The sequence below is a fragment of the Lontra canadensis genome, unplaced genomic scaffold (genome assembly GCF_010015895.1).
Source record: "Lontra canadensis isolate GAN:19392208 unplaced genomic scaffold, GSC_riverotter_1.0 scaffold55, whole genome shotgun sequence".
NCBI lineage: Eukaryota > Metazoa > Chordata > Mammalia > Carnivora > Mustelidae > Lontra > Lontra canadensis.
Window position 1 is genome coordinate 8,129,677 of NW_022631049.1, and position 14,468 is coordinate 8,144,144.

Below are 14,468 nucleotides of genomic sequence, written 5' to 3' on the forward strand. Positions count from 1 at the left end.
ACACCTGTTGTGTAATGACTATGCCGAGCTAATACTGTTTAGCTGACAGTCCACTCTCTGTCCGTAGTTTCTTCTCATAAAGCCCCTGCTTGATGCCTGCCATTCTCAAGCTGTTTGACCAGGTATCCAGAGATTCAGAAGGCTTTTCTAGAAGGGTACACCATTTTTAACAAGCGTTAAGCAACTTAAGTGATAGTAGCAAATTTTTGCTACTATCACTTGATAGTAGCAAATTTTATGTTTTCTTTGCCTGAAAACTGTAGGGTCTCCCGTGCCCCCTTCACATCATCTCAGAGGTGGGTAAGCCTGCTTTCTCTACCACTAAGGAGTGCCCCCTTTAGCACAAATCATGCTGTCTTATAATGTATTTGTTTCTAAACATGTCTGCCATGTGAATCTGTGGGTGTCATAAAACAGATTACAACTTATTTGCACAGTGGGTTTCTTTTTTTAAACAATTCATTGGTTTGATATTACTGACACCTAGCACAAAGCCTGGCCCTTAAAAAAAGTTCTTGCCCAATAAATACTGAATAAATTGAACAAAATGGGGAAGAGGAAACATTGCAGATAACGGTGGTGTTTTTGTCTTATTTTCCACACCACCCTCCCCTACTTGAAACAAAATAAATGCTAGGAGGCTCCAGTTCACCAGGGGCCTTTAGCCCTGCTGGTCTGGACATAGGCCTAGGCTTACTTCAATTTGTTGCTCCAAATCCACTCAACCACAGGGAGCACTAGGCTTCTGTGGAGACCCCTTCTCCTCACCCTTCTATTACCTACCCTCAGAGGCCCAGGGGTTTCTTGTGTTATGTCTTTTAAAAGATCCCTCTTCTCTACCTGAAAAGGATTATTACCTTAGTGCTCTGCTCTCAAACTCTTCTAAAACAAAAATCATTTGGAGAACTCACTTGTATTTTGTTGTTAATGACAAGCTAAACTTTATTGCATTTTCCCTTTCTGGGATCTTTGCAACTAAAAAAATAAAAATAAAAAGGATAAATACAAAGATAAAAAGGATACTCTAAAGGACTGAATTTCTAATAGTAGAATGTCAGTCAGTGTAATTGGTGATTGGGGCAGGGAGAAGAGAGAGGCTTTAGAGCAACTTTGCTTTTCCTTTGCCCCTGGAAAACTACTAGTAGAACCAGCCCCACTCAAAAGAGAAAAAAATCTTTGCTTCACATCAAAACATGCCTATGATTCTCTCCTCTACTTCCTACGCAAAAGTGTTGTAAGAGAAAAAGAACAAATTTTTGCCCAACAAAATGGCAGACCATGGCAATCTTGTGCATTCATGTCATTGGTGGACCAGGTAGATGAAAAGTAGGAGGGGATGGATGACAGATCAGCTCAACAGTAAATTCTCTCTCCAGCTTCAGATTGCTGAGGGATCCTTAGCCAGTTTTAAAAGAGCCCCCACCCCACCCCTTCAGTCCCTGATTTACTCTCCAGCCAGCCTGGAGAGTAATATTTTGCTCTGCCACACATCTTGTTTCCCCTTATATTCCCCTATAGCATGAAAGGGTTTTCACAGGCTATGTGACCTTTTCGATACTGTTCCTTCAGTCAGTTAGTGTATGATGGGAGCAATCCCCTGCTCTCCTCAACCTGGTCACCTTTGTTTTCATCTGAGCAAATGACTGGTATCCAATTCTGTAAACGATGTGCGTCCCAGTGCCCTGCCCATGAAGCTGGCAGTGTAAGCAACTGCCATTTTCTTTTGGTTGTAAGATGGGAATTTTGTGTCCTCTCTTTCTGAAAATTTATTGATGTAGCATTCTATAAAGACTGTTGTGACAACATAGATGGACCTTGAAGCCATTATACTAATAGAAAAAAATACAGAGAAAGACAAATATGCTTATGATCTCGTTTATAGGTGGAATCTAAAATAGCCAAACTCGTAGAAACAGGAGAATGGTGGTTACCAGGCTTAGAGGGTGTGGGAACTGGGGAGATGTTGCTCAAAGGGTACGGACTTGCAACTAGAAGGCAAATCAGTTCTGGAGACCTCATGTGCAGCACAGTGCTTATGGCCAACAATACTATATTAGAAACTTTGAAGTTGCTAAGAGACTTGATCCTCAATGTTCTTAACAAAAGAAATGGTAATTATGTGCTCTGGTGGAGGTATTAGTTTAATGATCTGGTGGCAATCGTATTACAATATATAAATATATCCAATCAACGTGTCGTACACCTTAAACCTGTACCATGTTATATGTCAGTTATATCTTAATGTAAAAAAAAAATTTGTGACTTGATTACTTGGGAAATAAATTGGTGTACCATTCTTCAACAAGGCTTCTATGCCTTTTTCATAATCTGGTGACTAGAATATTGAAAATACTTTAAATGATGTATCGTATTTGAAGCATCATGGCTTTGCTCTTTTGAACTTAATTTTTCTGTGTCTAAGTGAAAGAGGGAAATAACTAAATGAGATATGTGCTGCAGAATTTAAAGCTGTGTTTCAGATTTTTAAGTCACAATAAGTGAGCAAATAGAGTATGCTATATAAAATGGTTTGGTCCAAATGTCAGCTCCAAGGATTCGTAAGACAGCTACTAACTTTTTAGTGTTGCTTGCTTTGGAGGTGGGCTGTATCTTTTTTTTTTAATATGTTTGTATTTTATATATTTTTTTCATTAACATATATTATTTGTTTCAGGGGTATGGGTCTGTGATTCATCAGTCCTACATAATTCACAGCACTTACCATAGCACATACCCTCCCCAATGTCCATCACCCAGACACCCCATCTCTCCCACCCCCCTCCCCTCCAGCAACCCTCAGTTTGTTTCCTGAGATTAGAAGTCTCTTGTGGTTTGTCTCCCTCTCTGGTTTCATCTTGTTTCATTTTTCCCTCTCTTCCCATATGATCTTCTGTCTTGTTTCTCAAATTCCTCACATCAGTGAGATCATATGAAAATTGTATTTCTCTAATGGACTTTTTTTGTTTAGCATAATACCCTCTATTTCCATCCACATCATTGCAAATGGCAAGATTTCAATTTTTGTTGGCTGTGTAACATTCCATTGTGTTTGTGTGTCTGTGAATATACACATACACACCACACCTTCTTTATCCATTCATCTATTGATGGACATCTAGGCTCTTTCCACAGTTTGGCTATTGTGGACATTGCTGCTGTAAGCATTGGGGTGAAGGTGCCCCTTCAGATCACTACACTTGTATCTTTGGGATAAATACCCAATAGTGCAATTGCTGGATCATAGGGTAGCTCTATTTTCAACTTTTTGAAGAACCTCCATGCTGTTTTCCAGAGTGGCCACACCAGCTTGCATTTGAGGCAGGCCGTATCTTTATTCAGAAACCTTTGGCCTTGGCTGTGTCTCCAGACTCACTGCCATGCTTCTGGAGGGACCACTTCTCCAGAACCTTTGTTTTCAGCATTGTTGCCCCTTCTTAGCAGCAGGGATGTGGGTATGACTGAGCTACACACCTGTAGGCCACCACCAAGGCATGAAATTTGTCAGTAGGATGCATGTAATCAATGCCATCCAAAGGGACAGAACAGGTATTCCAAGTCCTCTGCACTTTCCGTCTTGTTTCAAAGTCACAGATGGTGTAGCCCAGCGAGACACACCCCTCGAGGTAGGGTCGCTGGAGATTGAGCAGCTTTGTTCTCCTCTGTGAATTTATGAACCGTCCTCAGGGATGGAAGAGGCCTGCAAAGCACAATATGATAACAATGAGCGCCCCAGCCAAAGCCCTGTGTCTGCTCACTTGGGTTCAGGCACCCGAAGGCCAGGTGGGCAGATGCAACGTCCTCGGCTTTGCCAAGTGAGCCCCGCGGCAGCCACCCAGCTGCAAGGCCCACATTAAGAGTGTGTGTGTGTGTGTGTGTGTGTGTGTGTGTGTGTGCGCGTGTGTGTGCGTGGCTTTTGTCTCCTCTCCCCACAGCTATTGACTTACTCTACTGGCGGGACATCAAGCAGACCGGGATCGTGTTTGGGAGCTTCCTGCTGCTGCTCTTCTCCCTGACCCAGTTCAGCGTTGTGAGCGTCGTGGCCTACCTGGCCCTTGCCGCGCTCTCGGCCACCATCAGTTTCCGCATCTACAAGTCTGTTTTACAAGCTGTGCAGAAAACCGACGAGGGCCACCCTTTCAAGTGAGTGTCCCAGCCGGACCAGCCCTGGCCCAGCCTCTCATGGGACTCCTGCCCCCGGACTTGGTGCCAGCTCCTGGGCATTTGGGTGATGCGTCACTGGGAACTGACAGACCTCTCAGAGTCTCTTGAATGCCCTTTTAATACCTGATATTTCAGGTCAATTTCTAAAACACACTCAGTTATTGCTATGGTGACATTTATTGCTGTATTGATTTTTTAAATTTTCATTACCACAAATGAATTAATATATGTATGTAACATAAATTTACATATAATATTAATATTTTATATTTAATTATTATTAATAGTAGTCATAATCCATTATATGTGTACAGCATTTTATAATTTAAGTAGTGGTCAACAATGAATCCTCCCAACACTATGAAGAAGGCAGGGCCGTGTAATCTCTATTTACAGGTGGGGAAACAGATTCTAAGAAGCAAAGTGACTTGCCCAAAGTCATATAGCCAGTAACTCACATACAGTCAGGACTAGGGTATTTGGATTTTTATTTCTATGGTCTCTGGAATCTAAATACCAAAGGGCCAACTTTCTGGGGGGTGCAAGTTTCATGAATAGTCTTATAGTATACCCTTCTCTGCATTTTTAGACTGGGGAAATCTGACTGGAATGAACATTGAAGAGGAGGAATTTTTTGTTTTGTTCTCTTTTCTTAATTTTATTTAAATTCAATTAATTAACATATAATATATTATTCGTTTCAGAGGTAGAGTTTAGTGATTCATCAGTTGTGAGGAAGAGTTTTTTTTAAGGCAATCTACTAAGAGGACAAATGAAACGGGGCAGAGCCACCAGTGGCACCCAACTCCACCCCAATTTATCTTCCAACTCTGGCTTGTGAGGGCGGGTTTTTCCAGCACTGATTGTCAGAGCCCCCCTCTCCCCCAGCGCTGGCCCTACAGGTGGCCTCAGCTCCTGTAACGGAGGAACAGCTCTGAGTCCTAGATGAGCCCTGTAGAAGCTGCTGCTGGTGGCTTCTGGCCAGAGCCAGTCCTTCACTCAGAGATGCCTCTGAGTCCTCCTGGCTCACCCTCACCAGTCAGCTGAATGAAGGCCTTAGGGCATCAGGCTCTTAAAAGGGGAAATGATGCCTGTGTTGCGTGGACTTACTGACAAAAAGGAAAAAGCTACCTGTCCAACCTCCCTTCCCAGCCTCTGGTTCCTGGCCTCGGTGTTAAACAGTTATAGTCCAAGCATCCTTGCCCTTGGGATGTATTAGGCCTTCTTCTAATGCAGAGTGAATGGGTCTTCTGGGCTGTAACTTGGCTATCCAAGTTCCCAGCCCAAAGGTGCGAGAAGCGAAGGGGAGTGTCTTCATTCCAGGATTATGTCGTGCCTCATTTAGTGGCTCCAGCCTGTGACCAGGGTTCCCGTCTTCAGTGTCCTGCTCTGCCCCAGCCTGTACCCTCAGGCAGCCAAGGAGGCTAGTTTCTTTCACATTCTTGGCCCCCAAGACTGACACATTCAATTAGCTCAACTACTTTATCTTCCTTTAGGAGACAAATTTAAAATAAAAAACTTTCCTTTGGTTGAGTTGTTTTTATCAGTAAAAGAAACATCTGACTCAGTACATTTTGGATCAGAATTTACTATCTAGACAAACAAGCATTTTTCTATTTTTTTTCCAAGGAGTAGGAAAGCCATAAGATTTCAGTGTAAACTCTCTAAAATTCAAACCAAATGCTCCTTTTTTTTTTTTCCATCTCAATTCACAGAGTTAAAAGCACTATAAGAACTCTAGAAATATCCTCTAGGTAGATGATGTGGTACTGTCTTAGAAGAGAGAGCGGGAAGGAGGAAGGGAGGATGGACTCTCTGTGGGGAGCATGGCCAAACAGGAAGATGGACTATTTGAGAAGCCTAGTTTATCTACCCATAATCATATGTCATCATTTGAAAAAACTGAAAAATGTAGTCACTGAAAATATTGCTCTTAGTAGAGACAGTGAGCTTTTGAATATGGCCCAGGTCACTTGAGTTTTCAGAGCTCTCTACATAAAACTTGGAAGTATTTTCCAAAATTTAAACATGAAATATTAAAATTTTAATAATGAACAATAATTGGCAACTAGGATTTCAGATATCTCGGTTATTAAAAGAAATAATCCCTCTCCATGTGACCAAGAAGAAATGAGGACTTTCCCAACTACCTAGTGGGCCAGGCATTCTGGAGAATTCAGCAAATGAGCTGATTTAGGGCTGGCTTTTCTCTGCCTCTAGCCATTGTTCTGAATTATCAGCTCCCACTTTCATGCGGTCTCTGGGACACAGAAAAAGTGACAGCCCACCACTCACGGCCAAGATTCCCAGGTTCCCCCAGGCACTGGCAGTAGGTGTGTGGGGTGCCCTATAGCCCAGCAGCTGCCCTATGCCCTCAGAGGTGACCCTGCTGTCCTCAGAGCAGGAGAAGGAAAACTCAGCTGTTCTGAGATTACCTCTGATGGAGCTGTCTTTGGGATGGTTTCTTGACAGGACCTACCTGGAGCTCGAGATCACCCTTTCTCAGGAGCAGATCCAGAAGTACACAGACTGCCTGCAGTTCTATGTGAACAACACGCTTAAAGAACTGAGAAGGCTCTTCCTTGTCCAGGACCTGGTGGATTCCCTGAAAGTACGGTTGCTTATGCCGTTCACTTGATAGTCTTGAGTTTCGTTTCCCCTAAAGGTGTACTGTAAACCACCACAAACTAGAGAATAAGAAGCAAGTGCTAATCGCATTCTAGAGTGAGAAAACCTCCAGCTGTATGGTCCTGTGACGCTCCGTGAAGCTCATCCAGTCCAATCCCCTCATCTTACAGACACCAAAACTGTGGCTCAGAGAGGCTAAAACACTTACCCGAGGTTGCTCAGTGAGTCACTGGCAGAGCTGGGATCAAACTGAGGGCCACACAGCTTCTAATTTTGTACTTTTTACAACACACCAGGTTGTCCTTACCATTTTTAATTCCTCAGCCAATTTCCTAAAATTAAATTTAAAAAATCTAGTTTGGAGAATGTGAAAAATGTCTATTCTTTTTTCATGAAAGAAACTCTGAGCTCTGCTAATGGTGAGAGGGGCAAGTGTCCTTACATAGCATGGGCTGTGAGACAGAGCCTCAGAATCAGTGGACCTCAGCCACCCAGGTGTTAGTCCTGGCACTCTCATGAACTTACCAAGATTCTTTGAACACACTGCTTTTCCCACCCTGCAATGTATGGAGAAACCTGAAGTCAGTGAGTCATGATACAGCTGGGCATGAGCAATGTTGTTATGGGTTCCCCATGCTCCCAGAATGCTTTGTACACTCTGGGCAGGGGGTCTTGTGGCAGGGGGCTGCCCAGCAACTATTGGAGGAAGGGAAGAAGGAAAAATGAGCAACATGGCCTGTGCCCTCAAGACGCTTTCCTGGAATAACATCTTTCCAAGTAAGGACTAGAGAGAAATGCCAGGGAGATTGTAATTATCTACCCTAGGGCTTTTCAAGTGATCTTTCTGTATGTGTCATGTAAAAATAATGGGCTAGAGCAGGGGTCAGCAATCCTTATTTGTAAAGGGCTGTATGGTAAATACTTCAGGCTTTGCATGCCTAAATCTCTGTTCCCAGCTACTTAGCTTTGCCATCAGAGCAGGAAAGCAGCCAAACACAATGCATAAATGAACGACTGTGGCTGTATGCCAATAAAACTTTATTTATGAACTCTGAATATTGCATTTCATTTCATTTTTACATATCATACAATGTTGTTCTTGCGTTGATTTTACTCAACCATTTAAAAATGTAAAATTCATTCTTAACTCTTGGGCACATTCAAAACAGGCCAAGGGCTGCAGTTTGCTGACCCCTGCCTTATTATTTCATGAGTCCTACAAATCTTCTAACAAAGAGATCCAAAGGCTCTAAACACTTGCATTTCCCATTGAAATTATGGTGTATTTTCCCCCAATTTTTTTTTTAGACTTTATTTATTTATTTGACAGACAGAGATCACAAGTAGGCAGAGAGGCAGGCAGAGAGAGAGCGGGAAGCAGGCTCCCCGCTGAGCAGAGAGCCCGATGTGGGGGTCGGTCCCAGGACCCTGAGATCATGACCTGAGCCGAAGGCAGAGGCTTAACCCACTGAGCCACCCAGGCACCCTTTATCCCCCAATTTTAATCTCAAAGAAGTCAATGAGATAAGACTCCATCTGTCACAAATGGTTTTAGAAGCTCTGATAATCATACCGTTCTTCAGTTTGCAGTCCTGATGTGGCTCCTGACTTATGTTGGCGCTCTCTTCAACGGGCTGACCCTGCTGCTCATGGGTAAGGACAGACAAGCCTGTTATGTCTCCTTCACACGCTCGGTGCGTGAGCATAGAGCTTCCTAGGCTCTTAGCTGGGATATTGTTGTCATAGATTCCCAGGAACCAGCGCCACATAGTACACGGCATTTTCCCTGTCATAGTTCCTTTAGAGAATATAATATATATTACACATTAATAATGAATTCCTTAGTCTGAAGTGTTTTTTTCTCTTTAAGCATAGCAGTTTTGTTTGGTTTCCAATCAATATCTGTTTGCAATAGTCAGTTATAGACTGAAATTCATTTTCATCGTCAGAGTGTACAGTCCATCCTCATTCCAGGAATAATGGCTTAATATCTATCAAATGCTCAGCATCCTCTTATTTTCCTTATGGACTGCCCTGCCATCTTTTAGCTAAAATGTTAGCTACTATAAAATAATCTTATAAGATGACATCATTATATAATTATATATATTATATATAATATATATTATATAATATATATTATATAAAAATGTATCTGAAAGCTTATCCTCATTGCTGTCAGAATTTTAATACTGTATTTGTTTTTCATCCCAGCTGTGGTTTCAATGTTCACTCTACCTGTAGTGTATGTTAAGCACCAGGTAAGTCCTACGTGATGTCAAATATTCACCTTAAATTTTGACCTTGTGACCTTTGGGTGTGCTCATGATTTCTTCCTCTTTGCAGGCACAGATTGACCAATATCTGGGACTTGTGAGGACTCACATAAATGCTGTTGTGGCAAAGTAAGTTACATAGTACGATTCCTAAAAAGGAGAGGCTGCCTTAGGCTGGAGTTTGTGGGGATTAGAGAGGGGTCATAAAAGGATAATAAAATACTAAGTTGATTTATCATCATTCATTTATTTGAGTCATGTAATTAATATCTTTTCGAATCATATTACTTCAGAAAATAAGTATACGTTTTAAAATTCTCAATTAAATAAAGCTTTCAGTGGTTTAGTCCAGGTATCATGATGAATGAGTTTTAATGAGTGAATGAAGTTCAACTCTATCTGGAGACTGGCTCATGTCTAAGAACAACTTTCCTTTGGAGGAAAGAAGGAAGCCTGATTCAAAAACTAAAATTAATTTCTAACAGTTTAATTGAAATAAAAACAATCAAGTTAACAAACATTTTCAACAATAAATACTATTGATTTTATAAACCATTTCAATGGTTTAGAAAACGTGAGAAATTTAAAAAATCTATAACAGCTGTTATATTTGCCATTACGTCTTTTAGACTTTACAAATGCATATGTTTATTGGCTTACTTAATTAACACCATCGCTTTTTAAACCTGGGTCTTGAGTAGACTCCAATTTATGGTCACTTTATATACAGGAGATAAAAATTCCAGTTGTAAGTAGTCACAGCTAACATAGGCATTAATCTTAGTTTTCCATAACTCTTAAATTAGTGTTTGTATATATATATCCTTCTAAAATGATAGTTTTTATGTTGTCATTTCATTAACAATTTCGTTTTCATCAAAAGTTGACCTAGGCTCCCACTGGAAATAGATGCCATGAAGGGGCTAGATTTTGTTGACACACACTTCCTCTCACAATCTCACAATCTTAGAATCACGCTGGACCTAGGTGATCAGAATTAGAGGGAAGTATTTTAGACAGCCAAAGATGTATGAAACAAAACAAAAATAAATCACTTTAAAGCTCTTCTGCTGTTTGATTTGCATATGATCAGTTATGGTTCTCTCCTAAAGTACACAAAGTTCATATTCCTCCTCTTAAATTCATGGTGAACTTGGATCTAGATCAGATCTACAGCACATTTCAAAATGCCTGAAATTATCACCTTGGACCCAAATGCAACCAAGACCTGATGAAAATCAACAAATTGAAGCTAAAGTATTCATTATTTTTGTTTTACGAAATGGCAGCATGTTATAGCATGAAAGTTGGCGGGACTGGAACCTGGGGAAACTGGTTAAGACCCCAGTTCCCAGACTCTTAAAACAGACCTATTGAATTAGAATTTCTAGGATTGGGGGCCTGGAATCTATACTTTAATAAACTCCCCAGGTGACTTTTTGGCAATTAGAGCTGTGTTTTGGGGAACTATAGCAACACCATTACAGGAGCACAGCAAAACACCAGAATAGCCTAGAAACTAGAAGACAGAAATTCTAGTCCTAAGTTGTCCAATCCTTAGTTTGGGGATCTTGAGAAAATCATATCTATTAATTTTTATTTCATTGATTGGCTTATTGGTCCCAAAAAGAGCCATACCTGTGATGTCCCTCCCAGGTAATGCATGTTAACAGGCACAGAGGGTATAAAGATGAATGAGATGATCCCCACCCTAGTACAGCTCTCAGCCTCTTGGTGTAGACAAAACTATAAAAAAATAAGGATAAGACAATGTAAGAACTGCACTGGGGTTGTATAAAATGTGAAGGTCAGGGAGATAAGGAAATAACTGTTCCTACCTGGAGGGATAATGGAAATGACGCTAAATCCTCACTAAAATCAAGGCCTTTGTTTTAACTCAGGCCGCTATAACACAGTACCACAGACGGGGTGTCTTATAAACAACACCAGTTTATTTTTCACAGTTCTGGAGGCTGGTCGTCCAAGATCAGAGTGCCCACACGGTCAGGCTCTGGCCAGGGCCTTCTTCCAACTTACAGACTTCTCGCTGTGTCCTCACATGGTAGAAGTGGAAGGAAGCTCTCTCAGGTCTCTTTTACTGGACATTAATCCTATTCATGAAGGCTCCACCCTCATGACCTGACACCTCTGAAAGGCCTCACGTCCTCATACTAACATGTTAGAGGTTAAGTTTCAACATATGAATTTGGGACGGGAGGACACAAACATTCTGTCTGTAGCAGCCCTGAGGGGTGAGTGAACATTGACCAGGTGGGTGATGAGGGGAAAGACATTGCAGGAAGAAGAAACAAAGCAGAGGCAGAAGCATGAAAATGTAGGTCACGTAGGAAACAGTCCGTCAAGCATTGTATCTAAAGCTTACATGAGTAGAAAGATCAACTGGAAAGAGTCTAGAAAAGAGGCTGAGGTCAAGTGTGGGATGCTCTAAGGAGTGACTCTGCCCCAATGGGAAATGGCCAGCCCCTGCTGTTTTTAACGTCAGGGTGATGTAATCAGAGCTATGTTTTGCACGGATCACAATGACAATCTAATGGGAGGGGAGTTGAACCAGAGAGTGGAGACATGGCAATCAGATTGGCTTGGAGGCAATTGTAATTCACAGAAAGTGATAAGGGTCTAGGCCCGTTAAAATGGAGAGAAAGGAGAGAAGACAACATACAGTGTATGAACATACATGTACAATTGATTGTTAGATTAAAATTGGCAATCAGGGCTGTGGAAAGGAAAAGAAAGAAAGCATTACCCATGAGGACTAACATGGTTTCTATAATTGGGCTTTATTCAGATTTGGCTCTGAGCTTGGTAGCTAGAGCAAAAAGAGAATATAAGTGAGTTACACAGATAGGTCTTGTTATCAGAAAGGAGGGGACAGAAGTTCTTCAAGGGAACCTGTTTTGGGGTGCCTGGGTGGCTCAGTGGGTTAATCCTCTGCCTTTGGCTATGGTCATGATCTCAGGGTCCTGGAATTGAGCCCTGCATGGGCTCTCTGCTCAGCAGGGAGCCTGCTTCTCCCTCTCTCTCTGTCTGCCTACTTGTCATCTCTCTCTCTCTGTGTCAAGTAAATAAATAAAATCGTAAAAAAAGAGAGAGAGAGAGAGAACCGGTTTTGCCTGACACTATATTTTGAAGGAAATTTCTTGGTGGTATCTTACCTCTAAGGCTTCTTTGGCTTTGAGATTCTGACTCCATGTTAGACTAATTCCCAGCACAGGAACTCACATCATTTTAGTGAAACACTTAAGAACGTGATCTTTGGAGTCAGGCTAGCTAGAGTCCATTTCTGGCATTTTCAGCTTTCTGAGTTTGTTATAGATGTTATTTGATTCTGTGAACCTGTTTCCTTATCTGCACACTGGGAATGTTAATACTTAACTGTTAAGGTTGTTGGTGATTAAATGAGATACTGTCTGTAAAGTATTCTGACTTGGGCATAAGACACACTCAATAAATATTAGACATCATCATCATCATCATCATTCTCATCATCAGCCTATTACTGACTAGAGATCGGTTGAAGAGGAGTGTGGAGGACAGTCCTAGACCGGGTCAGGAAGACCTTAGTGCCACTACCTTCTCTATGAAGAGTAGATGGATGGAGCCTGGCCCAGTCATTTCTGGGTCAGTTCAACACACAGAAATGTGTCTCTATTGCTGTATAGAAATGCATTCTTAAATACTCTTACTTTGCTATCGTATCTTTTGGAATATTAAGCTATTCGGTCAGCTAGTTAAAGCAACAACACCCAATGAAATCACAGAATGATTTCATTAATGACACTTGTGCCTTACCATTTTTTTTTTTATATTGTCTTTTTTCAGGATTCAGGCTAAAATCCCAGGCGCTAAAAGGCATGCTGAGTAAATCAATATCCCACCGGGGACTGGACACAAACCAGAATGCGTGGAGTGGTAACAGCTCTGTTCTTACATGTTACTGCAAATTGATTGTTTCTCCCCCCAATACCATCATCTTAGAGACAAACTCTCAACAGCTGTTTTCAGGCTGTTCCTGTACTCTTAGGATATTTGAGTCACTTGTGTCAAGCACTAAAGTATAGAGAAAGTGTATTAGATGTGGTTTTAATTTTGTGTTGCTAAAAAAAAAGTGCATGATGGTGAGAGCCCAATTTATTTTTTCTTCTTCGGTGTTCTCCTCCTCCTCTCTGCAATGCTTCTGTAGCTTCTAATGTCCCCTGTGGCTAGGCCTTTCCCGCCGAGTGCACTGATGCAGTAGTGGAAACCGCTTACATGTCTTGGGTTGCTGGTTGGATTCATCTTTAATAACAATATATAGAATTGTAGACTGATGTTTTAGTGTTTTTCCAACACACAACATAAAAATAAAAACAGTCGGCCGTACTTCTGGTAATCAGTTTTGTATAACTTCAAATAATTAAATAAATGAACAACAGCCCCTCCCCCCAAAAACATGCAGTACTTTTGTTGTGTGGGACTGACAGGCTGATTTACATGTATGGTAAAAAGTACCAGCATGTTAACTTTATTACAATTTGTATTACTTTCTCTGTAGTTCCTAATGGACCTAATATGGACTCTGGATATTTGCACTTATGTACTTGATACTGAATGCATAAATAAATGTTACTAAATGTAAAACCTTCTCCCTCTCTTCTTGTGGTATGACCAGAAAATGCAAAATTTCTAAGAGACAGTCTTCCGATGACAGGTTGGGAAACCTGAGAGCAAGAGCTCACTTTGTTCCTTGCTCCAGAACCATAGGGTCCAATCCCAACTTGGCATATGCTCCTTTGGGGAATTGACGAAGCCACCAAAAAGTAATAAAACTGGAAAGCATGCTTCATGTTGTACTCTGCGGGGTTGATGAAGATATTTTGAGTCATATTTTAAAAACTGGAAAGTGATATAAATCCTTCATAAATTTTTTATAATTTTTAATATTTTATCTATTTTTTGTTTTTAATTAACATATAATGTACTTTTGTTTCAGGAGCACAGGTCTGTGATTCATTAGTCTTATGCAACACCCAGCACTCACCACAAGACATACCCTCCCCCGTGTCCATCACCCAGCCACCCCATCTCCCTATCCCTCACCTCTCTAGCAACCTCAGTTTGTTTCCTAAGATTAAGAGTCTCTTATAGTTTGTCACCCTCTCTTCTCTGCCTTGTTTCCTCTGTGATCCTCTGCCTTGTTTCTTAAATTCCACATGTCAGTGAGATCATATGATAATTGTCTTTCTCTGATTGACTTATTTCATTTAGCATAATATCCTCTAGTTCTATCCATGTCATTGCAAATGGCAAGATTTTGCTTTTTTGATGGTGCATAATATTCCAGAGTGTGTGTGTGTGTGTGTGTGTGTGTGTGAGAGAGAGAGAGAGAGAGAGAGAGAGAGACGT

At 41.2% G+C, this 14,468-nt stretch overlaps 1 protein-coding gene across 3 annotated transcripts in view; it reads left to right on the forward strand.

Annotated features, from left to right (window-relative positions):
* Positions 1-13,703, forward strand: part of RTN1 (reticulon 1) — a 210,540-nt gene extending 196,837 nt beyond the window's left edge. For all 3 annotated transcript variants that reach the window (XM_032875276.1, XM_032875274.1, XM_032875277.1), the window contains 6 exons: positions 3,933-4,140; positions 6,634-6,772; positions 8,373-8,442; positions 9,004-9,050; positions 9,136-9,194; positions 12,906-13,703. In XM_032875276.1, the coding sequence (XP_032731167.1) occupies positions 3,933-4,140; positions 6,634-6,772; positions 8,373-8,442; positions 9,004-9,050; positions 9,136-9,194; positions 12,906-12,948 (566 nt within the window). In that variant the 3' untranslated portion in view covers positions 12,949-13,703. The remainder of the gene's footprint in view (positions 1-3,932; positions 4,141-6,633; positions 6,773-8,372; positions 8,443-9,003; positions 9,051-9,135; positions 9,195-12,905) is intronic.
* Positions 13,704-14,468: the final 765 nt, after the last annotated feature.